This window comes from Phoca vitulina, unplaced genomic scaffold (assembly GCF_004348235.1).
Source record: "Phoca vitulina isolate PV1807 unplaced genomic scaffold, GSC_HSeal_1.0 scaffold61, whole genome shotgun sequence".
Taxonomy (NCBI): domain Eukaryota; kingdom Metazoa; phylum Chordata; class Mammalia; order Carnivora; family Phocidae; genus Phoca; species Phoca vitulina.
Genome location: NW_022589764.1, coordinates 6,388,201 through 6,415,688, shown reverse-complemented (window position 1 = coordinate 6,415,688; position 27,488 = coordinate 6,388,201). Strand labels below are relative to the sequence as shown.

General features: G+C 42.0%; 1 protein-coding gene across 1 annotated transcript in view; it reads left to right on the top strand.

Moving 5' to 3' along the window:
- Nucleotides 1-97: 97 nt before the first annotated feature.
- CHSY1 (chondroitin sulfate synthase 1) overlaps nt 98-27,488 on the top strand; it is a 70,215-nt gene continuing 42,824 nt past the window's right edge. The window contains exons 1-2 of the mRNA XM_032391240.1: nt 98-420; nt 14,708-15,203. Of these exons, the coding sequence (XP_032247131.1) occupies nt 98-420; nt 14,708-15,203 (819 nt within the window). The remainder of the gene's footprint in view (nt 421-14,707; nt 15,204-27,488) is intronic.

The window sequence follows — 27,488 nt, the reverse complement described above, 5'->3', positions numbered from 1 at the left end:
GCGGGCTGGCCTCCGCGGGCGGGGGCGGTGGGCTGAGGGCGCGCGGAGCCTGCGGCGGCGGCGGCGGCGGCGGCCCGGCGGGCGGAGCGGCACGGGCATGGCCGCGCGCGGCCGGCGCGCCTGGCTCAGCGTGCTGCTCGGGCTCGTGCTGGGCTTCGTGCTGGCCTCGCGGCTCGTCCTGCCCCGCGCCTCTGAGCTGAAGCGAGCAGGCCCGCGGCGCCGCGCCAGCCCCGAGGGCTGCCGGCCAGGGCAGGCGGCGGCGGCTTCCCAGGCCGGCGGGGCGCGCGGCGATGCGCGCGGGGCGCACCTCTGGCCCCACGGCCCGGCCTCGGATGGCGGCCCGCGCGACAGGAACTTTCTTTTCGTGGGAGTCATGACCGCCCAGAAATACCTGCAGACCCGCGCCGTGGCCGCTTACAGGTGAGTCCCTGCTGCCAGGACGCCGAATCCTGTATCCAGCATCCCGGCGGGCGGCCCTGCCGGTACTCCCTTGGCTTGAGTCTTTGCCTGCTTTCCAGACCCGAAGCTCCCGGGGTTCCTGTGGGATCGGGGTGCCCCTTGGGCTATGGATGTCAGACATTGGAAGCAGAGGTCAGAGGCGGGATGGTGAATGCAACGCCCAAGAGTATGGGCTTTGGGGTCAGGTGGACCAGGTTGGCTCCCGGGGGTGTGGTCCTCAGCCTGACTTTGTGTAAGGCACTTTAGCTTTCTGTGTCCAAGCCTTCTTCTTTGTTAAATGGATCTGACTGAACATATCTCCCTCATAAGGTTGTTGGGAAAACTCTTAGCACACAGTGTCTGTGACAGTGGTGGCAGGGATGGTTATCGTTTGATTCTCTGAAATAGGCACCTTTGCTCTTGCAGAGCAAGAGCCAAGGTAAGTTAATCTGGTCAGAGCCCTTCCAGAGTATACTTGTAGATAACACTGGTAGAAGCACTCTTGTAAATGAAAGGGGATGCCCCCTACACGCTCGACCCCACCAGTCTGTTGAGTTAATGGAAAGAGAACCTTGGGAAAAGTAGTTCTTGGCCCATGGTAGATTGGGGGTTACTAGCTCAGGTTAGGGATGTGTGTGTGTTACCCGGTATCTGGGTCCTGGTGGGCCATATGAGTCATAAAAGTGGCTGGAATCATGTTCAGGAGTAACAGAGGGATTAACTAAAATAACCTTTAGAAGGGCGATCATTTTGGAATAGCAGATTTGTATTGGAGTGAATTTGAGGTAGAAGGGTGTGGATCCAATAAAGGGATTTAATGGAACCTTGTACGTGTGAAGTACAGAAATGCTTACCGTATGGACAAGATTTGGGATTCATCCAGCCACAGAACAAACCAATGCAGGGAGGTCCTCTGAGAAGGAACTTGCAGAGCAGTCAGTGCTGAGCAAGGCCAAGCTGGTTGCTGTTGGTTCTTAATTTATAACCAGTACCTTTGAAACTTCGGCTTTTAAATTTAGTCCTGGACTAAATGTCCGGGCATTAAATGTGAAGGGAAGAACTTCTATGGATCTTTATTCCTCTAAGGGAGGAAGTACAGGATTGAAAAAGAAGACAAAAGAGCAATAAAGAATGTCAGCACTCTCAGTGCATCGACTCCCCATTCCTACATGTTTCTGTGAGGAACTTATTTAAGTCCAGAGTCCAGGTTCTGCCAGGAAGGAACCTGAAAACCTTAGAATGTAGCCACTTATTATAAATTCAGACTGTGTTAGTGATTGAGGAATCCCCAGCTGAAGATTTACTCCCAGATCTCCCATGATTTACCTGGAATTTTATGCAGATTTTTCTTTTTTGCCAAGAGAAATGGCTACATCTGAAATTGGGGATGAGCTGTATAAATTGTTTACAGAATGGTTTTGAAAGTAAGTCCACCTGACTGCCATTGGGTGACAAGCCCTGTGAAATCACAACTTTGGAGACAATTTTCAAAGTAGTTTGGACAAATACTAGATTGCCCACCAAACAGATATATTTTCTTGGGTTCAGAATCCGTATAGACAAACCAGTAGGGGTCCTGGTACACCAGCAATATTCAGAAAATGTAACGCAAACCAGACCTACTCTTTTACACTTGGAGATGATCTTTTCCCCAAGCCCATGCTTGACACTCTTACTTTTGGTCTCCTTTTCCAAATCTCCTGCTTCATCTTTTTTAGATGTAGGATTTTTATCTTACTGTTTATTTTCTTTTAGACACTTAATGGAAAGTAGATACACAGTTTGTCCTCTGGCCCCAGTTCTTTCTTCTTTGTGACAATTTTGTCTTTCTGATAAAGGGAAAACCCTTATGTGGAAACAGTGTATCCTATCCAGGCATTCTGTCAGCTTTCCTGCAGCTCTTTTATCTCTTTAAGTCCCATTACTTGAAGCTTGGGGGTGGACTTAGCTTTTCCGTTAAGATCCTCTGCTTCTCAGCCCGACAAGCCTCTATTTAGACCGTTTACAGGAGATGGCACAAGACGGTTTTAGTCTTTTTTTTTTTTTTAAGATTTTATTTATTTGAGATAGAAAGAATGAGAGAGAGCATGAGAGGGAGGAGGATCAGAGGGAGAAGCAGACTCCCTGCTGAGCAGGGAGCCTGATGCGGGACTCGATCCTGGGACTCCAGGATCATGACCTGAGCTGAAGGCAGTCGCTTAACCAACTGAGCCACCCAGGCGCCCCAAGACGGTTTTAGTCTTAAGGAACTTTTGGGGAAGGGCTGAATTGGGATGGAGGTTACAGTGTGTAACTTATGATTATGGCTGTGCTGTGCTTTGCAGCCCAGGCCGAAACTCCACACTCAGCTCTTAAAATGGAAATTGCACGCCATTTGGCATAAAAGTCGGCTTGAATCTTACAGTGCGAGGTAGAACTCCAGTTTGGCACTGGGTGTGCTCAGTTTTACTTCTCCCCTAAAAGGCAAATTCATTCTTTACCTTAAGAAAAACTTTAACGTTTTTTAGTTTAGTTTTTTTTTTTTCTTTTTAAATAAAATTACTGTTCGGCTTTATGGGTTTAAGGAGATGCCAGCATTTTTAGTAAGATGGCAGTATGGTGTACTTTTATGCTAAGATACTGAAAATGTCAGAATTTAGGTTTGGGGACTAGTAATTGTCTGAGATCCAGAAAGGAGCTATAAAGCCTTTGGGAAATTCAATGAGATAGGCCTGTCTGCACTAAAGTTAGTGCATTTTAATGCTGGAACAGCCCCATCATTGCAGACTTTTATTTTCTTAAGCTGCCAAATGATTGAAATTGGGAGAGGAGCCACCAAGGAATGTTAGTGCAGCGACAGCTGATAGCATGCAAGAAACAGATTTTAAAACGCAGGCAAAACAAAACTCAAAAAGCGTAGCTGATCAGAGACTGAGCAGGGCTAGCTTCTTCCATAGGCCTGAGCAGACACTGTAGCTGTGAAGTTCATAGTAGTGATCCTGGTTCATAAAAATACTGTTACACTTCAGATTCATCCCTTTGTTCAACAAATACATACATGGCTCCTCTGGGTCCAGACTGTCAGGGACACAGCGGTGAAGATGCTTGTTCTCATGGCGCTTGTGTTCTAGTGGGAGGCAAGACACTGAAAGAATTATGGAGAAAATAAAACAGGGTAGGGAAAGGGTGGGGTGGTGTCTAGAGAACTTGGTATTTGGGCGGCAGTCTGATGGTGAGGAACTGGTTGCATGAATATCGTTGATGAGCGAGGGGCAGAGGGAGGAGCTGGTAAGTTACAGACAGCAACCAACTTGGAAGGGAATAAACGAAGGCCAATAAGAGAAAGTGGACGAGGCCCGATAATGTCTGGTCTCATGGAATTTTATCCTAGATGAATAAGAAAGCCTTTGGAGGGCTTAGACAGGAAAGGGAGGTGATGGCATTATGTCCTAAAAGTTAATTCTACCCATTGTGTGGAGACTGGATTGTAGAGAAGCAAGGAAATTTTAGGAGGTGGTCTGGCTGGAGGTGGGGGTGGCACGGGGTGGCACAGGGTGGCTGTGGTAACAGTCACCATGGAGAGTCATGGAGAATTCCAGGGGATCTGCTGGAGTGGAGGTCAGGATGTGCTGATGGAACGCTGGTGAGTGGTGAGGCAAAGAAAAAGCAACAGTGCCTTCTAAGGTCTTGCCCTGAAAGACAAGTGTGAGTGGGGAAGGAGGTGAGTCAGCAGGTCTGGTTTTGCACAGGAAAAGTTTGAAGAAGGCTTTTAGACACACAAGTGGATGTATCCTTAGCTTTATAAATGTAATGAATTTATGAAGAGATTGAGAAAAGATTAACATTTGAGGTGGTTCCAGTGCTGGAGCTCTGAAGCTGTCTGAAGCTAAAATTGCCTGAGGGTTCTGGGTAGCTGGGGTTCTGCAAATACATAGAGAAATTTGTTTTGACTCATCTATAGAGTATTTGTATTCTCGGTAATTTCACTTCAAAATGGTACCTTGATTCCTCCAGAGGGATTTATTATACCAGTTAGTAACAGATCATCAGAACCCCTGTGTTTTTGGTACTAGCTACAGTTCATATTATTTCCGTATTTTTTTCTTTGTTCTTAGTTTGATAGACAGGAATTCATGTAGTTCAGTTTTTACTTTTCTGATTTTAGGGTTACCCCCCCTCCCCTGCCCCAAGCTCAGAAAGTTAATGCCCTGGAGAGATTTTTAAAAGCAACATTTTTTTTTTTTCTCTAATTCTAGAAGGGGTAGAAATCATCTCAATCTCATTTTTTCCCCCAAACAGCACATTGTCTCAGCAGCATCTGTTGAATAAGCTCCCATTTCCCTACCAATATGAAATGCCATCTTCATCATACTCAGAATTCCTGGGTATGTTTTTGGACTTCTCATTCTGCTCCACTGATCTTCCTCTCTGTTCTTATGCCAGGACCACCCACTGAAATTATTGGAAGTTGAATAATTTTTTAATATCCGGTAGACAAGTTCCTCTTTGTTCCTCTTCTGCTTCAAACATTTCTTGGCTACACTTACCTGTTCTTGCTGGGAGAGTTTTGATACCATTCGGGTTTTCTTTTTAATTAATGGTTTGATAAAAAAGAAAAAAAACATGCATACTTTGCTTTTTAGTCCTTTCTTATGCCCAGAACTCTAAGCTAATCCAACACCTTTCATTTGTCTTGGTTCTTACCTCCCCTGGGCTGAAGATGGGGAACCGTTTTGTTCTTTCTTTACTTTCTCAGAGGAAAGCGGTGGATGGTTTCCCTTCTTTGCCCTGGGAGTGATAAAGGGCACCATTAAAGATTAGCATCAGTCTATAGGGAACTGTGGGAAGAAAGTTTGAGAAACACTAGCTGTAGATATAGGAATCTCATTGCAAGGTGTTGTAGTAGTTAATGGCCTTTTCCGAATGCTTTCGGTGAAGGCACACTGTTTTTTTTACCAACCTTAATGAGCAGATCTCAGAGTTCCTTTTCTTATTCTTGAACTCAGTAAACCATGCTTATCTTGAAAACAGTTTAGAGCAGTACTTTCTCAGATAGAATTCAGTTTGGCAAAAATTTACTGACTGCCTTCTATAATCTGAATAATCGACCTGTAAATGAACTTTTGGAGCACAACCCAGTTCACGTTGTGAATTACCTAAGATGACTGGAGGACTATGTGGTCCTGAACGTGAGTTTAGTTTTCTGTGTCATGGTTCCAGATCTTGATGCCCTCAAATAGTTAGAATATTCCAAGGATAGCTGTGGTTGTAAGCAGGAGTTTATACATGGTTGTGTTTTCATCACATGGCTGTGTTTTCATCACATGGCTAGTTTCACTTCCCTTGTCCATTCATTAAGCTGCTCTGTATTGAAAACGGATTAATAATTCTATCCTGGCAGGGTTTCTCTTCTAGGGAGGGAAAGAAATGGTAATACTGATGATGAGGGCCTACAGGGTGCCTGGACCAACTGCTGTGGGGACACAGAACAAAGAGGCCCCGCACAGTTTACGAAGGGGATCAGGAAGGGCCTCACCCACACTCCTGCCCCCTCTCCCTCACTTAGTCTTGAAGGATGAATAGGAGTTTTCGAGGCAGAGACAACAGATTCCTGGAAACATGGAATAGCAGGAAGTAGTGAAGGAACAAGGGGATTGTGCGTTTTGAGGCTGGGATCTGAAATTTACCATTTCCTCTAGAATTTTTCAAAGGGATTTAAATATGTGCTCAAAGATGTATGTATGAAGTGGAAATTTCAAGTATCTTTGGTGTCCTGCATTAGGAACTGTGGACCATAATTGATTTCACTGATTTATCCATACTGTGATCTGCTTCTCTAGTCATAAAAAATGATGTGGCTGAAATATGTTTACTGAAATGAAGAGAGATTCACAATATAGTTAAGTTAAGCAAGAGTAGGTTATAAAATTGTATTCCGGGTATGAAGCTACTCTTGTTTAAAATCAAACAAAATAAACTTATGTGTTTGTGTAGCATAGAAAAGAAACTATGAAAATATACACACAGTGATGCTGAATTATTTTTCGTATTCTTCTTGGCCCTTTTCTATACTTTCGAGTTTTTCTGCAGGGAACAATTATTTTATAGTAAAGCTAAAGAACTAGGTTTAAAAAAAAAAAGGAGGAGGAGAGGACAGCTCTTGGAAGGAAATGGGAGTGCAGTTTTGAGTGTGTTAAATTGTAGGTAGGGACCCGCAACACTGCTGGTGCCCTGAGGCTTGGGTACGAGGTCATTCTTGTTTCAGTAAGTAACAGTTAATCCTGTCCTGATAAAGTGTTATTTTTCCTTAGTTCCATAACTTCACAATTCCAGGTAGTACTTGGGAGAATCAGGTGACAGCATTTTTAATGTGAGGGCCCTGGCTTCCACACATGAATGTAAATATTCAGTGTCTCCATCTGTTGTGCATGGGGATGGAATTGGGGGGAACAAGACATTTAGGTATGATTTAAAAGTAGTGAAGCTGTGCATCTCCTCACCTTAATTCAGTGTCCTTTCTAAAACCTGCATAGCTATGGTATTCGTTCTGTAACCAAGAACGAATGGTTTGTGGATGATTAAAAAGAAGAAGGCGTAGGGGCACCTGGGTGGCTCAGTGAGTTAAGTGTCTGCCTTTGGCTCAGGTCATGATCCCAGGGTCCTGGGATGGAGCCCTGCCTGTGTGGAGCCTGCTTCTCCCTCTCCCTTTGCCTCTTCCCTGCTCATGGACCACCGCCCCCCAAAATAAATAAAATCTTAAAAAAAAAAAAGGTGTATTCTGTTCTGATTTGATGTCAACCCTAGGTTTGCAAACCCAAAACCTGAGGATTATTGAAAATATAGTTGTTAATGGCATTAAAACAGTTGCTTTGTAAGTTGAGCCTAGGTGTGAAGGCTGCTTTCTTGTTGGGATTTTTTTCTGTGTGTTTCTAACCTACTGCTGGAAAGTGATTGGGCAGAATTTACAGTAGTGAAGGGACCCAAAGGGAATGAGGGTTTCAGAAGTTACCTTTGGAGTAGAGTCTTCTGACCTTCAATTAAATCCAGCTTAGACTCTGAAGACGTGTCCTCAACAGACAGGTTTCCGCAAGGAAGAGACACAGTGGAAGTGGCTGAAGTGGGTGTAAAGCTGCTCTCCTCTTCTGGGATGACTATTTTCTCAGCCTTCTCAATGGAGGAGGGACTGCAAAGGAAATGTGGGTGATAACCTGGAAATAAGTGTGCGGGATGAAAAAGCCAGCGGAGGCTTTAGAATCAGATCCCGTTTGCGTTCTGGCTTCAACATTTATGAGCTTTGTGATCTTGGGAAATTATTTACTTAGGCTTGTGCCTCAGTCTCATCTGTAAAATGTGGGTAACAATACCTCACACCCTGCATAGAACTGTCATAGGCTGAGTTTCTTATGCCCTCAGTGCAGTACCCCGCACCAGGTAACTGCTCGGTTGAAGGGTGGCTATGGGCTGCTCTTAAGCGGGTGGATACCAGGAAGTGCCTTGGTACGGAAAGACTGACACGCAAAAGGGGTCGGCCAGAGTAGGTTCAGGGTGGTTTTATTGTTTGCGTTAAACAACAGTTTTTGTTGCTGCTGTTTTGTGTGTGTGTGTGTGTGTGTGTGTGTTTTGCTTAGAATTAAATTAGAAACGAATTTTGTTCGTGTATGATTTAGTTGCATATTTACACTTTTAAGTGTACAGGAGCAAAATAGAAACTATATAAGGTTGCTCTCCAACTTCGGAAATGTATCATGAGACCAGAATTTGCCTTCTATTATTAACACTCCAAATTTTAATTTTTAGGTTTCAAAGAGGGCGTTTTTGTGGTCTGTACTGTTGAGTATTTCCACTGTTTGCTGTGAATCTGGGCTCAAAGGGCAGGTTGCTGGTAGCCCTTAATACCTTGGAACTGCCTCTTGGGCTAGTGCCCAGGCCATTGTTGAGGTGGGAAGCTGTAATCCACCCGCCAGCGGCTTTATTGAGGGGAAGGAAGTCTTAATGCTTGCTTTCACCTTAAGTCCACTTTTTAGGATTAATGGTAAAGAGTATAATTTGATTTTTCTTCAAAAAATTTTTCCGCACCATTTGTGATTTCTGTTCTATTTCCCACCTACTTCCAAAAAGAATTGAGATTGTTCACATCATAAGGTTACACAGTAAGACAGTTAAAGACTTTAAAAGAGGAAACCATGTATCCGGAAACCACATAAGGGGAAGGGAAACCAGCTAAGTATGCTCGTTCCTCATACCAACACAGGACAGAGATAATGAAGTGAATAATGCTTACAGCATCCTGCCAGAGGGCATTCCTTCGGCTCCAGGAGAAGCCTTGAGTCATCACTTGGTAGTCTGGGAAGACCTCTTGAGTTTTCCCAAGGCCTGAGCAAGTTCAAGTGCATGGCTGCTCTGCCTGGCACCAAAGAACTGTCCTCCATGTACTTTTTTGGGAGGATGATGAGCTCAGACCGCTGCTCCATCACATTTGTGCTTCCTGTAAGGATGCTCACTGCATGTGCCCTGTGTTCCCCATCATGGACCCTGGGGGAGAAGTTTCTGTCAGGTCTTAGTATCTGGAATAGTCCTTTCCCTTAACCCTGAGCAGTGGGACATAGTCCTGCGACATCTCTTGGTCGCCTGCTGGTTGGGGCCCACCATTAGCAGACAGAGAGACCACGTGACGGCTATTGGTCTCACCGTGTGGGCGCCCTCCTTCAGGGTGGCATCTGTTCAGAGGACTCCAGTTGGTTCCGTGTTTCTTTCCCATGGGCATAGAGCTGAGCAGGCAGCCCCTACCAGGATTTCGTCCTCCATGGGACCCATACTGGGACCCCGCTCTGATTTCTCTACTTTTGTTTTTCTTTGGCCTTATTTTCTTGCTCATGTTTTTGTGCTGTATGCCTTTTGGTTAAGTTATCTTAAATCTTTCTGTTACACGGAAGAATATAAATACATACCTTTAATTCCTATTATCTATCAGTTCTACAAGGGGAAAAAATGATATTTTCCCTTCCATGACTCCAAATTCTGAGATGATTTGATCATATGAGTCCTTTTGAACTGTCTGACAATATATTTAATTGTGATTTTGGGGAAATCACAGAAGATCTCCCCTTTTTTACTTGTAAAAATCACTGTAGCTATTAAAATTCAGAAAATGTGAAAATACTCAATCTTACTCCTTTTTTTTTTTTTTAGTTTTTGTCCATTGGATAGAAAAAAATGTTTATTACAAAAGTAGAATTTTCTGATGTCAAATCTTTTCTTTGGGTGCTTTTTAGCGTAAAGTTTTTCTACAGATTAAAAAAAATTTTTTTCCAGCTTTAAATATACCTATCTGTTGCAGAAAATTTAGAAAATGTAGAAAATAGGAAGAAAATTAAATGTCTTCTGATCCTCCGTCCAAAAATAACCATAGTAAACACTTTGGGGTAAAGTTGTAAAATATTTTATTTTTGTATGTGTACTTTTGTTCCCTTAATAGCACACATCACAGGGATGTACTCTTGCTTGTTAAACTTAGCCGTGTATTATGAACGTGTACTTAGGACAGGAGTCATGCTGTAGATGCAGTTTTGTACAGAAACGTATTTTACGTAGTTTTTCTTAAAATGATAACTGAACAGAAAGGGAGACTATGTGGAGTCCTGAGTCAGCAAAGGCATTCCTTAGCGAAGCTAATATTGTCCAGCTGCATCTGTGATTTAACTCGGTGTAGGGATAGCGTTTAGAGGCGTGGAGGAAAAGATGATAGCTTGCTTGGCTCTCTCAAATTTCAGTTGTCTTATCTGTGCTTTAGCAAGAGTTGGTTATCAGTGCATTGAAAATTGGGCTTGCTGGCAAGGGCCTCTGCAAATGTCCTGTGGTTTCAATTAAGGGAGAACTCTTTGCTCCCGGTAACAAACTTGTCAATGGCAAAGTTGACATTTGCTTATGAAAATAAGGAGCTCGACCTGTTTCTGTCACGGAAGGAGGGCCAGCTTCCTTCTTCAGCAGTGTCGCCTTTACTTCTTTCCCATTATTAAGCCACTCCCCCAGGTCCCCCAGGATGGTGAATCACGATTTCTGTTCCAGAACACTCTAACTTTTCCGGGAGCTCTTGAAGCCAAAGGTACCCTACATGAAACGATCATAATTTCTTAAGATTGGAGGATTTACAGAAACTTCATTTTGAGAGATTTCCCTCAAACCACCAGTCATTTAGAACAGAAAAGGGCAGCTTGAGGTTTTTCCCTGGGTTACCTAAAAAGGAAAAGATAATAACTGGGTGGAGTTACCATAAAACTGCAGAAAGGCTTTTAAGGATGGTTTGAGGTTAGATTGTCTGTTTTTAAAATTAATTGGTTTCTCTTCTTGGACAAATTACATGATTTCAAGTCACAGTTTAGGCATTAATCGCCTCCGCGATGGCGGTTCTGTTAGCACTTGCTTTGCATGTTCTGTCTGCTGGGCCGAGGAGGGGCCCAGACGAAAATGCATGTCGATGCTCAGTCTAATAGGAAGGATTCTGGTGTTTAGAAGTGAGAACAGTTTTAAAAGTTAAAGTCTCACTGGACTTCTTCTGCCCTAACGCTGTCTAAGATGGACAGTAAAACAGAATTCTCAGAGATCGCTTGAGGGCCAGGTTTTTAGCCAGACTTGGGAGGGGTGGCCTTCTCCATGATGCCTCCACGCCGGTGTGTGAGCCTGTGACCGACCGCTGCAGGTTCAGCCCACACTCCCCTGCGCCCTTCATTTTCTCTTGCACTGTCTGTCTGCATTTGCATGCTTCTGTCTTCCTTAATAAGTCACACTCACATAAAGCTTCCTGCATGCCGGGTCGACGTCTGAGCAGTTTAGATAGAAGAACCCACCTGCCCTCACAGCAACCCTGTGAGCAGGTAGCGTTATTATCCCCAGCTTACGGACAGGGAAAGGGAGGCACACAGTGGCTTGTCCCAAAGTGGAGCCAGGACTCTCACCCCAAAAACCTGATTCCAGAACCCATGCTCTTAACCATCACCCTGTGTGTTGTCTCTTGAGTAGGTTGTTCCTTTAAAGGCAGACATTGTCTTACCCAGCCCATGTCTCAGATAATGTCATGGTGCTTTAGTATCTTAATGGCTTCTGGGGTTGGCTACTTCTGTATTTACTGTTTCGAACTTGGTCTGTTCTATTGATCGCATTTTAGTTCAGAAGCAATTGAGTAGAAGCTAAGGTTAGGCTGATGTTATTCGCTATTCATGTATAATCAATTATGAGATAATGCAGACTATTTATAACTTAGATTTCAGGAGTACTGTGAATGGTAGTATATTTTAACTCCATCATGCCTGTAAATTTTACCTTTTAATAATTGTTTTCTGGTTGTGGTTTGATTAAGTCGGGTTCTTTCTGCGTGTAGGAATGGTAGGAAATGGTAATGTGTCTTATGGAAAGTGATAAGAAGCTCACTTGGAAATGTCTCAGAGACAAAATGATTTCTGCGCATTTGTGTGTGTACGCATACATGACACTTTAAGTCACTTTTTTCATGCGAGTGAGCAGGATGTATTGACTTCTTGTATGTGCCAACTACTGAAATTAATTACTTTTTCAAAGAATTGTTGTGACTGCCAAACAAAAATCATTTCTACTGAAGGAAGGAGTCAGAGGCTCCTTGACCTGGTTGGGGGTCCTCTTGGTACATCTTCATTGTCACCAACTTCCTGGGGTTGGGAAGCCCTCACCCCTCTAGATTACCACGTGAGAAGGGGGTCTTTAGGTTATTACACATTCTGTGTAGATTGTAGTTCATTCTCATTTTTAAAGAGACTTGTCTCTTTATGGAAAGGGTTGGTTTCTCTTTAAATTGCCCCATTCCTGCCACGTTTACTTTTCATCCTTTTCTTTCAGGAGCTTATCCTTGGTGAAAATGAAGTATAGTACGTGGTATAGCATCTGGAGTCCCATCAGGTTCCATACATGCCGAATTCTTTGTTAGAGAGTTTTGTAAATGGCGTAAGACTCCATAGGTCCATTTTAAATCCGTAGGCATTAAGGGAAAAACATTACTGCTCCTGGCTTACATCATTCTAAGATGTACATTTTCCCCCCAAATTTAACATCGCTGAAATCAGGAAGCATTTTACAGTTGCTGGCATTATGTGATTATGATTGGCACTTTTTTCCTTTGTTATTGGTACAAAAAACAGTGGTGTATCTTATAGTCATCCTACCTTTAATGAAAAACGATATGGATGTAGTCCTCAGATTTTTCGAGAAGCATGTTTGGCAGAAAGTTCATTGAATTCTTCCTCTGCTCGAATGAGAGAAGTTTGAAGTCATTTTGTATTCTTTACATTTGGGCTAGGAATTGAATTAAAAGCCAGTAATTGCTTTTTAAGTGCCTCATTGTAGATCATTTATAAAATTACAAAAATAATACTGTGCTTTAGAAATTTAGTTTTGCAGATGAAAAAGTTCTAGAGACAGGGTGGTGATGTTGAAGAACAATGTGAGTGTGCTTAATGCCACTGAACATTATGCTTAAAAAATGGTAAAATGGTAAATTTCAAATTATGTATATTTTATCACAGTTAAATTTTTTTCCAAGAAAAAGTAATATTGTACTTATAAAAATTTTCCTGAATTTAGAGAGAACACAGAATAAAGAAAGTTCTCTTTATGCCCTTCCCCGCCCTTCCCATTTCCCTACTTCTGTACCCCTTCACCAGAAGTTTGGTGTGTATCTTTTTCAACTGTTTCTCTCCCTAAGACTTTCCATTTAAGAGATGTGTGGTTTTCATTGACCCGTCAAGTTCACTTTTCACCACAATACATGTAATTGTAACAGATAAGTAAAATAAAAACATACTGGGGAGAATATCACCTGGGAAGAGTCCTTTTTTGATCTTATTAGGGCTAAATTGACTGCTTCATTTATATTCTGGGATGTTTTTCCTAGAAGTAGTCTGCGTAAGTGCATTTTGGAGCTGGACTATTTCTAGTATAAAGAAAGCGTAGGGACAGATGTAACATGATGGCCTTAAATCAGTTGTTCAGCAGCAGGTTCCTGACTTTCTTCTCCCGCCGTTGGGGGAGCAGTTACCCTTGATGACTGTCGTGTCTGCTGCTGCAGCAGTTCCCTCCTGGTGGCCTCAGCCGGCTCCTCACCCCTGAGGACTGCGGAAAGCACGGCTGCTGCCCCATTCCTTCCTAGCTTGTACTGTGTGAGGGCCCCAGCTCTAGGGGGTCTGCTCCCCTCGTGGCAACCCACCCTGTCCCCAGATACCGCTTTCTGGGCCCGTTTCTCATCCCTGACGTTCACCCCTGTCTCGGGGAAGCATTCTCTGTGTTGTGTGTCTAGTTGGTTCTTTCTGTATGCTCTCTAAGTAAGGCTGTGCGCCTTTCTTTCAGGGTGCTTGTTTTAGTTCATACTGCTAAGTACACTGGTGTGTGACTGCCTTGATAAACGTCTCTCTCTCCTGATGACAGCTCCATGAGTTGGCGTCTGTGTTTTGCTCACTCTGCATCCCCCCTGGCCTTGCACATACTTGGTACTTGATGTGCGTTCAAAGAAGCTTTGTTGAATGAAGAATTTGATTTTTTAAAAATTTAATTTTATTTAAATTCAATTTAATTAACATATAGTGTATTCTTAGTTTCAGAGGTAGAGTGCAGTGATTCATCAGTTGCATAGAACACCCAGTGCTTGTTGCATCACGTGCCCTCCTTAATGCCTGTCACCCAGTTACCCCTCCCCCTGCTCTCCTCCAGCAACCCTCAGTCTGTTTCCTGTAGTTAAGAGTCTCTTATGGTTTGTCTCCCTCTCGGACTTCGTCTTATTTTATTATGCTGAGCAAAAAAAGTCAATTAGGGAGAGACAGTTATCATATGATTTCACTCATATGTGGAATTTAAGAAACAAAACCAGAGGATCATAGGGGAAGAGAGGAAAAAATAAAAGAATTTGATTTTTAATTGTCTTGCAGAGTGGAGGAGTTTGTGGGTAGGGACTTGATAAGTATCAGAAAATTAACCTGGAGATCTAGACCTTGGTGCCCTGCCAATTTGGTTTTCAGCCATGGCTAAAACTTAGTTATCCTGGAAATATTTTAACACTTCATCATTATTTTTTGTTGGGGTTCTTTTGAAAGTGAATTTGGGCTTTGCAATACCCCGTAGCCTGGGCTTCTGTTAAGGGGAAGCAAGCAGATCAAGTAGCTTTTTATCATTCCTTTTGAACACACAGTGATTCAGCATGAGTAGATATGTGAATTTCTGGAAATGAGAAGCTTGAAATAAACTGTTCTCTCACTGATACTTATTTTAATTCCAGAACATGGTCCAAGACAATTCCTGGGAAAGTCGAATTCTTCTCTAGTGAGGGTTCAGACACATCGATACCAATCCCGATAGTGCCGCTGCGGGGCGTGGACGACTCCTACCCACCCCAGAAGAAGTCTTTCATGATGCTCAAGTACATGCATGACCACTACTTGGACAAGTATGAATGGTTTATGAGAGCAGATGATGACGTGTATATCAAAGGAGACCGTCTGGAGAATTTTCTGAGGAGTTTGAATAGCAGTGAGCCCCTCTTTCTCGGGCAGACAGGACTGGGCACCACGGAAGAAATGGGGAAACTGGCCCTGGAACCTGGTGAGAACTTCTGCATGGGGGGGCCCGGTGTGATCATGAGCCGGGAGGTTCTCCGGAGAATGGTACCACACATTGGAAAGTGTCTCCGGGAAATGTACACTACTCACGAGGACGTGGAGGTGGGAAGATGTGTCCGGAGGTTTGCAGGGGTGCAGTGTGTCTGGTCTTACGAGGTAAGAACAGAAAAAAAAAAAAAAATCTGTTAATCACATTATTAGTTCCAAACCAATCATAGGAAATGATTGAATAGCAGTGAGCTCAAGCCTTCTTTAAGGCTTGAAGTTGATATGAAGGTATTGTACATTTTTACCTGAGTTTTTTTAAATTTGAATTCCCTCTTCGTATCTTTTATCCTTCATTTCTAGGACATACCTTCGATACTTTTGTCCTGATACCTTAGTTAATAAATAATGGCATTTGGAGTCCAAAGAAACGATATGGTTCACTGTAGGTAACAGTGGTATTTTCATGATTGTCCAGAAAATTCATCTAAACTGACTTCTGCTGATTCTGCAGGTGTGATTGCAAGTGTGTCAGCTTTCCCTGTCCCTGTTCTCCCGAAGGCCTGACTTTTCTCATCTGGTCACGATGACCCACACAGTTTTGAAGCTCAGCATGTTTAGAATTCATAAAATGAGTAATGATTAAAAAAAAAAAAAAAAGCCAATTGCATTTGACTTTGCATTTATTTTAAACCTTGACTTTTTAGACAGTTATTTGTAACCTGTAAGTTTGCAACATGATTGTTCTTTTCAGAATAGTTGGTGGGCAGTCTCTGAGTTATCTTGACACCAAGTGCAATTTTTTGTAGGAAGTCTACTTGGAGATGTTTTCTCTTTAAATGTTCTCGAGAACATGAGTTAGCTTTTGACTTTTCTCTGTTTTTATTGGCAGATGTGAACCTCTTGCCCGCAGTTACAAGATCTGATGTTAGTCAGAGTGGAAAAAATTATTTAGGTTGTGTTGTGTTTAGACTGATAAACTACCGATAGTTGTGAGGAACAGAGGGAGTTTGCAGACCCTTGCCTAAGAAAAAGAAACACACTTTCTGTTGTAAACTGTTAGCTTTTGTTATGAGTTAATTTTCTAAAGCGCTTGAATGAAGGAGTATTCTTGCCAGTACTTGCCTTCCCCCCCAGACTTGCTTTTAAAGGTTTCCTAATAACTGTTTCTTTCGTTTGAACTCTCAGAGAAGTGGACATTTTCAAGAATACGGGAAGTAGTTTTCATGTTCATTTCTAATTTTATAAAAGATACATTTTAAATCTCAAATGTGATTTGAGTGAAACCTCTGATCTCTATGGGTCTCCCCCCCACACCCCCCGCCCCACCTCCCGTGCACGGAGGATTGGTCACTGGATGGGGGGGGGGCGGAATCTCTGTTGTCATGGATTTTTGCAGCGAGGAAAGCTCTTTGGGGATGTCATGCAGTTTCAAGCAGAATACAAAAGGCAGTGTTTCTGCATTTTCCCCATTCTTAATTTAGTAGTTAAAACCTTAACATGTTTCATTATGGTTAAAACATGCAGTGCCTTGTGTATTTTGGAATGTTTTACGATATCCCTGATCTCTGCGAAGCTAGCCCTCCTGCTGGAATTGTAGAGGATAGGCCTACCTTTGAGAGAGAATTTAAAAAAAAAAAAAGTCTTCGCGTTGTAGTGCCGTTACATCTTACATTACATACTGCTAGATAGACAACAGCAGAGCCGATATCTTGTTTATCAAGAACTCTGACCTAGCGTTAGGGCCCAGATGTTGTCAAAGTATTGTCCTGGGGCTGCCAGGGTTGGGAGATAGTTTCAGGGCTGTTTTCGCCGTGTTATCTTGTAATAACCAAAATTCTCTCAGGCCCGAAGTTGGGATGCTGGAAATCATCCTTTCTGGACACTGGGAGCCACCTCTTTGTCTAGAGGCACCTGGCAAAGGGATCTGGTGGAGGAGGGAGCTCCCTCCCTGGGTGGTTCCCATCCCTGCCTAGGATCTCCCGAGAAGTGTGGAGGAGCGTGGGCAGTGTGGGGGCGGTCGGCTTTGGGTGGTGTCCCTGCTGCTTTTCTTGCGTTTAAGTGACTGATGATGACGGAGCTTTTCCTAGGTACTGCCCTTTTGGGAGCTCCTTTTGTGGGAGATTATCTTTTCCCAGAATGTGGCTTGGCTTTTCACTTTAAATGTGGTATTCACATGCAAATTGTGAATTTTAAGCGTAGCCTCGTCTCTTTCTTATCCTGTATGGTTTGTGTTTTCTGTGTCTTGTGTAAGAAATTCTTCTCTTCCTTGGGTGACAGGAATTGTCTTCTAGATATTTTTCTGCAGATTTAAAATTTTGTCTTTTGTGTGCAGTTCTTCCTCTTTCTCATTTTTAAGAATCACATCTATGGGCACATGTACCATTTTATTAGACCTTTGATTTCTTTTTGCTTTTTTGGTAGGGTTTTAAGCGCTCTTAACCTAAGTCGTTATTAGGATTTATCATTGCGTTCACCACTCAGGCGAGATTAATCCCTTACGTGGATGAGAACTTTTATTAAACTTCCTGTAAATCTAGTTTCTCCATTAAGGCTCACATTATGAGAAATGATTGAGGTGTGGAGTCTTGTGTTAAAGACAATTATGTTAAGCTTTGAGTCTCAGAAGGTGCTTATTTAAGCTCTTACAAATCTAGCCGGAAGGTGTACATTTTTTTTTTCTTTTTGCAAGTTTGAATAATGCCTTGGGATTACACTTAGATAATTAAAATGGCTCGGGAGAAACAACCATCATAATCAAAATCCAGATTCATTTCTAAGCTTGTTTTGATTATTATTGGTGGTTATTTATTAATATATGGCTTTAAAAAACTTTATTTGGAAATAATTTTAATTTCACAGAAAAACAAAATAGCCCAAAGCACATCCATACACCTTATACTCAAATTAACCTGTTAACATTTTACACCACTTGCATTATCATTTGCCTCTGTTCCTGAGTGTCTCCCCCCATCCCCGCATACAGGGACATAGAGCTGTCCCTCATTTAAGAGTAACTTAAACATTGTGGCTCTTTACTTTAACTAACATCAATGTATTTTGACTAAGAATGGAGAAATTCTCTCATATAACCACAGTACAGCTTAAGTTCAACATGGAAACTTTATATTCTGATTTTATCTGTTGACGCAGTACAGTCCCGCCTCACAGGACCCAGCCCAGGGTCAGGGATTGCATTTGATCGTCATGCCTCTAAAGCCTCCTTCAGTCCGGACCGTTTGCACAAGGCTCTTTCTTCGCTTTTTGTGACGAAGGCATTTTTGATAATTGGCTTTAAATACTTCATTTTCATAATAAAAAAATGTGGTTATCATATAGTAAACCATAAGGTGGTTTTTAGTAATGAGCGCTCCTCAATGCTTACTGAAACCTCCCAGCCCAGAGCGAGAATGTGGGCCTTGAGGCCGTTAATACTGTAGGGAAAGTGGAGCAGGCAAACCTGGTTCCCCCTGGTCTCATGGGCCCAGCCTTATAACTCAAGTTACATGGGATTTTTTTGAGAAACAGTATTATTATTATTCTTATTTTTCAAAATTTTATTTATTTGAAGGGGAGAGTGAGCGAGAGAGAGCAGGAGCGGAGGGAGGAGCACAGGGAGAGGGAGAAGCAGACTCCTTCCAGAAGCCGACTCCCTCCCCGCTGAGCAGGGAGCCGCTGAGCAGGGAGCTGGGTTGCTGCTAGATCCTAGAATTCCAGGACCATGACCTGAGCCGAAGGCAGACACTTAACGACTGAGCCACCCAGGCGCCCCTTGAGAAACATTATTGAAAAATTTGAAACAATTTATTTAGGCACATAAATGAAATACTATACAACTCTTTTAATAAGGGACTAAAAAGACAACTGACCTAAGGAATCTTTTCATTTTATTTTTGACTTTTTATTGAAGTATATCATACCTATGGAAAAGTGCACAGATCATCAATAAGTGTAGAGCTCAGTGGATTTTCACAAACAGAACGTGGCTGGCTAACCAGCAACCAGATCTTGACTTTTCTTATTTTGATTCAACATTTGACTAGTAATGAAGGTATTTCGAGTAGAAAATAATCATTACTAATGAAAGTGGGAGGTAGGCATAAGTAGATTTGGCAACTTTAAAAGATTTATTTCATGCCAACACATGGCTTAAAATTCAGAAGTGGAAAGAGTTTATCAGGACAAATTTTCCCATCTCTATCTACCAGGTTCCCTTCCGAATTAGCCACCATGGTGCATCCTTACAAGTGTACCATACGCAGATATAAGCAACAAAGTCTATATATCCCCCCCAACTCCTTTTACGTGAATGGTAGCATGTGTTATGTACTATCCATATCTTGCTGGTTTTCACTCACAAGCCTTGGAAGATTTTCCAGTTGGTATATAAGAAGCTTCATCTTTTTTTATGGACATTCAGGCTCTTTCCAGTTCTTTTCAGCGGTGTTTCTAATCAGTCCCTTAACCCAGTGTTTCCCTGCCTTTTTCACATCATGATACACACATTGAGATATGTGGGGACCCCCAAAGGGCTCCTGCTACCCCACCCTCTACCCACTGCAGCCCCCCCACCCCCGGACCCGAAGGGATTTTATCTTGGCACAGCTAGAAGTTGTTTGGGAAACACCAGTATACTGAGACGCACCAGCGTGACGCTCGGAGTTAACCAATATTTGTTAAGCAAGCATTAGTGAGCCCAGCACTGCTCTCTGAACGGGTTGGAAATTACGAAAGAATAAAACACAAATGGCCTTTTTTTTTTCCCCTCAAGGGCTGTCGTCTAATTGAGGAGACAAAAACATGTTTATGAAATAGTTGAGAAGAATGTAAAAGTGTAAAACCCTGTGATAGTGATCTTAAAGATAAAATAGTACAGAGAAGGGGTAAGATTAGTGATGTTCTTTTTAAAGAAGGCATATCTTTAAGGGAAATTGGGAGTTTAGAGCAAAATATGTAAAAAGAGAAGGTTTTCCTTGTTAGTCTGACTGGCTTACAAAGGGATGTTGAACATCTTTGTATCAGAAGCCTGGGAGTTTTTTTCTTTAATAATGGAAGAGGTAATGTTTCAACTGCTGGTTGTCATGGAGCTGGTTTGTATCTAGTGGTGCCTTCCTCACACCTTTAGGCTGCTTGTTAACCACTTGGCTGAGAACCAGGCAGGCCCCTAAATGGCTAGAATAAGATGCTCCAAATACTGATCACTGATGCTGCCTGTTTCTTCAAGGCAGAGTCCCCGTGGTTTTATAGGGAGCCTTTTGTTCTGGTTTGATGGTTCAATCTCCAAGCTCTTAATAGATAAGGGCAAATTATCATCCAAAAAGGGCGCTACTATATAAAGACTATGTCAGCAGTGAGTGGGAAGGACAGAAGAAGAAGTGAAAAATAAGATAAAATGAGACTGTGAACACCACAGCAGTCTAAGACCCACCATTGTGTTATTGATTTTTAATTTCATTCCATATGGTTGGAGAACATACTTTGTATTATTTCAGTTCTTTTAAATTTATTGAGACTTTTTTATGACCTAACATATGGTTACCCTGCATATGCACTTGAGAAGAATGTGTTCTGCTGTTGAGTGTTCTTTGGATATCTCTTTGGTCTAGTTGATTTGTATGTTGATTGTTTTCTTTTTCCCTGTTCATCTGTCCATTTGTTCTACCCATTATTGAAAGTGGGATATTGAAGTCTCTGATACTGTTGGATTGTCATTGTCTCCCTTTCAGTTGTGTTGGTTTTTGCTTCATGTATTTTGGGGCTCTGTTGTTAGGTGCATATGTGCTTATAACTGTTATATCTGCAATTATGGATGGATGAACCCTTTTATCATTATAAAATTCGTTCTTTGTCTTTAGTGACAATTTTTGTCTGGAAGTCTATTTTGTCTGAGAGTATAACCATTCCAGCACTCTTGTAGTTACTATTGCATGCTATATCTTTTTCCATACTTTTGCTTTCAGCCTGTTTGTGTCTTTGGTTTTTTTTTTTTTTTTTTTTTTTAGATTTTTTTTTTTGGGGGAGGGGTTTGTTCACGGAGAGGGGGGCAGAGGGAGAGGGAGAAAGAGAATCCCGAGCAGACTCTGCATGAGCACGGAGCCCAACGTAGAGCTCTATCTCACAACCCTGAGATCATGACCTGAGCCAAAATCCAAGAGTCGGATGCTTAACTGACTGAGCCACCCAGGCGCCCCAGTGTTTGTGTCTTTGTTTTTAAGATTTAATTTTTTGAGAGAGACAGAGAGAATGAATGAGTAAGCGGAGGAGCAGAGGGAGAAGCAGACTCCCCACTGAGCAGGGAGCCAGACATGGGGCTCAATCCCAGGACCATGGGATCACGACCTGAGCCGAAGGCAGATGCCTAACTGACTGAGCCACCCAGGCACCCCTGTTGGTGTTTTTGAATCTAAAGTGTGTCTCTTGTAGATAGTATGTAGTTGGATCAGTTTTGAATTGGGGTTTTTAATCCATTTACATTTAATGTCATTACTGATAGGGTAGGATTTGTGTCTTTCATTTTGCTACTTGTTTCCTAGGTCATGTCTGTTTTGTTTCTCTGTTCCTGCAATGCTACCTTCTTTTGTGTTAAGTGGTTTTTATACGTTTTCACTCTCTTGTCATTTCTTTTACTTTTTTTGAATTATTTTTTAAAAAGCTACCCTAAGTGTTACAGTTAACATCTTAACTGATAACAAGATAGTTTGGATTAATACCAGCTTAATAACTATAGTATACAAAATCTTTGCTTTGATAAAGCTCCATTTTCTTTTTACTCCTTCCTATTATTGTCACACAAATTATATCTTTATACATGATAGGACCATCAACACTGATTCGTAATTACTGCTTTGTGCAGTTGTCTTTTAAATCAGATTAGAGAAAAAAGTGTTACAAACAATATATTTATACTGTCTTTTATATTTACCTATGTAGTTACTTACTGGGCTCTTTATTTACATGTATTTGAGTTAACATCTTGTGTCCTTTCCTTTCAGTCTGAAAGGCTTCCTTTAATATTTCTCATAGGACAGGTTTGCTTGTGACGGATTCGCTCAGCTTTTGTGTATCTAGGAATGTGCTAATTTCTCCTTCACTTTCGAAAGATGGTTTTGTTGGTAGAGAATTCTTGGTTGACAGTCTTTTTCTTTCAGCACTTTGGATGGAAGCTTTCTGGTATCCATGGTTTCTGGTGAGAAATCAGTTGTTAATCTCACTGAGGATCCCTCATATATGATGAGTCTCTTCTCTTGCTGCTTTTGAGATTCTGGCATTCAGTAATTTGATTATGACGTGTCTAGGTGTGGCTCTCTGAGTTTATTGTACTTGGAGTTCGTTGAGCTTCTTGGGTGTGTGGATTGTTTTTCATCAAATTTGGTAAGTTTTCAGCTGTTATTTCTTCAAATATTTTTGCTTTTTTTTCTTTCTTGCTCTTTTTTTTTTTTTTAAGATTTTATTTATTTATCAGAGAGAGAGAGAGAGACAGAGGCAGGTAGAGGGAGAAGCAGGCTCCTCGCTGAGCAAGGAGCCCGATGTGGGACTCGATCCCAGGACCCTGGGATCATGACCCGAGCCGAAGGCAGAGGCTTAACCGACTGAGCCACCCAGGCGTCCCTCTTTCTTGCTCTTCTCCTTCTGCGACTGCCATATGCATATGCTTAGGTTCTGTTTATTTTTCATTTCTTTATTCTTTTTTCTTTCTGTTTCTCAGACTGGATAATCTCAATTGGCCCGTCTTCAAGTATACTTTCTTCTACCTATTCAAATTTGTTGTGAATTTTTTGTTCTAATTATCATGACTTTCAACTCCAGAATTTCTACTTAGCTCTTTTTTATAATTTCTACCTTTTTATTGGTTACTTTTCCCCCTCTTTGCCTGTCTCATAATTTTTTGTTGGAAACAGGACATTTAAAGTAAGATAGAAACTCTGGAAAATCAGATTCTGCCCCCTCCCCAGGGTTTGATGATGTTGCTGTTGTTTGTTTAGTGACTTTTTGGAAATTTTGTACAGATACAGTATATCTGTATTTTTGTGTGTGTATAGCTACTAAAATCTGCTTGGTTTGCTTAGTGGTCAGCTACTGATTGGACATAGATGTCCTTAGATGCCTGGAACTAAGAAGTGTCCCGGTCTTTGTTTAGGGGCTCTGTGTATTCGTTGGTTCTTGCCTTCAACACTCACCATGCAGTTTTCAGCTCTTCCTTATTAGCCTCATTTCCTGCTTATGTAGAACCTCAAGGTCAACCAGAGATGAGAGCTTAGGGCCTTCTCTGGTCTTCCCTGGGCATGTGCACAGTCCCATGCATGTTCATAGCCTTCTAGGTTCGCATGAATATATTAAAGCTTTTCAAAGCCCCATGGACATGTCATACCTCAACTTTTCTTTCTAAGCTTTTTGGTTAGCCTATGTTTTGCCCATACTGTTAGCTGCCTCCTCAGGCAGCATGATATTCAACAATTGCCTGTGACTGTTTTTAACAAATATTTCCTCCCTCCCTCGCGAAGAGCCTTTTTGCAATAGGAGGGCTCTGAGTCAGGTCAAATAAAGACAGCCTTACAAGTAGGGTCTTCTAGGAAACCACTACGCAGGTCAGATAATGACAGTTCTCCAGTCCTGCTCTGTCCCCTCCCAGTGGCTGCCAGGCTGCTGGTTTTCACCATGATTGTGGACTGTTGGTTTTCAAGGTTACCACATTGCTGGGGAATAGGGAGTAGGAACGGGCAAGTTAAAATGCCACAAGATACACTATTCCTACTAAAATTTCACTGTTTTTCTTGCATAAATACTTCCTGGGTTACTCTGAGCCTTTGGCTAATATCCAGAGTCCCGAAAAGGTTGCCTGAAGCTGTTTTTGCCCATGTTCTCTTTGCTTTTATGGAGGAGAGAATTTTTGGGTGTCTGTACTCCACCATTTTCATTGATGTCACCTAAGACCATCAGTAATGGAGCCTTAGCTTCACAGCTTAAATTTTGCCTTTTCCAATTATAGAAATCACTCTGAATATCCTCTTATCCTCTGCTTAAGAAGTCAGGGAATTGTGCTCTGAAAATTAGAAAAACTTTCAGCCAATCAGTTAGAATATTCATGCATATTTATTTTTCAAATTTTGAACATCCACTATGGTCAAGACACTTCTAACTGGGGACAGAGCAGTGCAGAAAGTAGAGACCCCGGTCTCTCCTGTTCTTTTGGGGCTGGGCTGGTGTGCAAAGAGACAGATAGTAAAGAGTAACATGTAAGATGTTTAAGACATAGGAAGGGGGCTGTTGGAGTGGGGTGAGCAAGGGGTGAGAGGTGTTAAGATGAGGCCAGATGGCAGAAATATTGAGGGAAGCAGGGGACTGAGTGGTGAGGACATGCTCTAGGGCATAGTAGGCCTGGGCTTGAATCTCCACAATTCATTTGTCATTCTTCACCAGCCGTGTGATCCTGGGCATCAAGTTGCCTCACTTCTCTGGACCTTTATCTCCTTAAAAAAAAATGGCATGAGAAATTGCCTACCTTGTAGGATTGTTTCAAGGGTAAATTGAGATGCTGTGTATTATCCTAAGTAGTGCTTGGCACAGAGCGAGGGCTTATGAAATACTTTAAGTATCTGAAAAACTAAGCTGTTCAGAACTCATTCCCTGAGGACTTTGCATAGGTTTTGACCTGTATAAACAAGTACTTGAATATGACTTGTAGGAACACTGTGGTGTTGGACTGCTTGGTTTTTGCTTTTAAAATTTAGAGAAGACTATTCTGACAGAACCAATCAAAGTTGACCTAAAATGGAGAAGTTAGTTGCTTTGGACCTGTAGTTACTGGCAAAACAAAACCTTTCGTAAGTACGTAAACATCTCTGAAGTGGTTTCACTATTTGGGATATGAGTCTTGGGCTTGTGAGGGAGGAGGTGTGGACCTAAAGGCAAAAGGCTTTGTCTTCATCATGTTCAAGTTCGGTAGGAATGTGTTAAAGATGTTCTAGGCTTTACATGTTAATCACCTTTCTTGTTATAAGGTCGCCACTAGACATATTTAATTTAGGTTGAGTTGACAGGAAAGGGCTCCTTAGCCACATTATCAGGAGGTGGGATCAGTATATCATTTTCTTTATCTTAAGCTAATAGCTGAATAGTATTTTCTGTATAGTTGAAAAGATTGAGATCACACATGTCATCGACTCATTTCCTATAATAAACTGACAGTCTACCTTTTAAATCACGTTAGTATTCAAAGTGCTCTCTGAGATATTTTGAGGTAATAAGAGTAAAATGAGCTTTAAGGACTTACTATCAATATGTGAAAATGGACAAATGTATATGAAAAATACCTCACTACCTAATAATAGTAGTAAACCAACTAACCGGGGCAAAGTAGTGTGAGCAACACAGGAAAGTGTGGAGGGCTGTTGGAACCACTAGAGTGGGGTGGGATGGACTGGGAGGATAGTGCGGAGGAGGCTTGCATTGTCTGGGTCACCCCCTTCTCTAGAAGTAGCTGGATTTCTGGACTGTTCTGCCCAATGAGGATGGTATCCCTTTACATTTGTAAGAGGTCTAGGGATGGCAACAACAAAGCTTTGTGAAGTTTGTCATTCCAGTATTTAATCATCCTTGTTGAACTGAACCGGAAAGACTGCTTGGCACCTGCAGAGTGACCAGTGAGGGAACAAAGGCCAGAATGAACCTTGACGGTAGCAGTGTTTTCTGGGTCAGGAAGAGACAGTTGGAGGTAAAGCTCCTTAAGGCAGAGGAGGGTATGTTGGACATCAGTTTTCCAAACCCAGTGACATGGGAATGTGTGTATGTGTGTGTGCGTGTGCGTGTGTGTGTACTTCAACCATTAGCATGGTCCATAGGTCTTCCACTAGGTTGCTCTTTCTCAAAGGGAAGCTATTTATAAGAGAATCACTTGAGATGTTTGTTGTAGAGCCAATTTCCAGGCCCAAACCCAGAACCAGACTCTTGGGAGGCGGAGTCCAATGCTCTGCGCTGTGTGTAGGCTTCTCTGATAGTCCTTCTTGCTCATGTGTAAGAACCATCGATGCCATGAGTGCTCAGCAACACTTCTTAGGATCCAGTGACATTTTGGAACTAGGTAGAGACTGAAGTTATGTTTTGGTTAATTGGCATCTCATTTAGCTCCTGTCGTACGCAGAGCATTGTCCTGGTAGTAGAGAAGACAGAAAAGGGAGTTTGGACTTTGGTCTTTCCAGTAAGAGACTTAACAGTCCAGTGGGCAGGGAAGCGAACTTGGCGTACAGTGTTCCCTCATCATATATGTTCGACAGACTAATGCTTTATAATCTTTCTTCCTTTCTTCTCTCCTCGAAGCCATGTTAATTGCAGTGAGTTATGTCGCCGGATGAATATCAGTGAGGATGAATGCTGGTCAGCAGTAAATCTTGAGTAATGACAAGGGAAGAGGCTCTATTTGATGCGATGATGAAAACAAAGAACTTTTGGCCAGAGATTAAACTGAAAAACACTTTAAAGCTAAAACTAAACAATATTTTTAAAGATCTTTTTGTCTCTGCAATTGATGATTTCACAAATGTCTGTTTATATGGTCTGGTTATAAATCTTCCTTGAGCCTTAGCTTGCTTTTTTTTTTTTTTTTTTTTTGCCTCGGCTTTTGTTAGTTGCCATGAACCATAACTTGAGATTTGTTTAATCAAACAAATTTCGGTTAAAAAAAAAAAAGGGAGTTACAAAGTCCTTATTAATTACTATGATGGTTTTAACATTCACAGATTTTTTGAATAATCTTCTCTCCTGGTGGTGGAGCTTAATTTCCCTCCCCTGGACTGTAGGCTGTACTCATTTTTAATGAATGCAGCAGGGAGTAGGAAAAATAGTAACTTCACAGTAGAGAACCTGGCAGACACCCCCTTAACATCAGTATTAAAATAGTCATTTATATCATGTACTCCCAAATGTCATGGGATGAGACGGCTCTTCACCTGTGCCTTAGTCCTCCCCAGGCTGTAACTCCAGTCTGGTCATGAGAAAACATCAGACGTACCCAAGTTGAGGGACATTCTGCAAAATACCTGACCATTGTCCTTCCAAATGCCAAGGTCATGAAAAGCGGGGAAAGACTGAGGGACCATCACGGGTGGGCAGAGACTGAGGAGACAAGATAGCTGAAAGCATTGTGGGGTCCTGGATTGAAAGGGAAGAGACATTTGTGGAAAAAACCGATGAAATCTGAATAAAGCCTATGGTTTAGTTAATAGTGTTGTGCGAATGTCAGTTTCTTAGTTTTAATATGCGTAGAGTGTAGTTACATAAGATGTTGACATTAGAGGAAGCTGGGTCAAGAGATGGGATCTCTCTCTGCACTATCTTTACAGCTCTGCTATAAACCTGAAATTATTTCAAAATAAAAAGTAGTTAGACCCCAGAGATGATCTAATCGGACCCACAGAAGTGTAGTGTATGGTGTTGACCGCTCAGTGCCCTTGGGAACCGGGG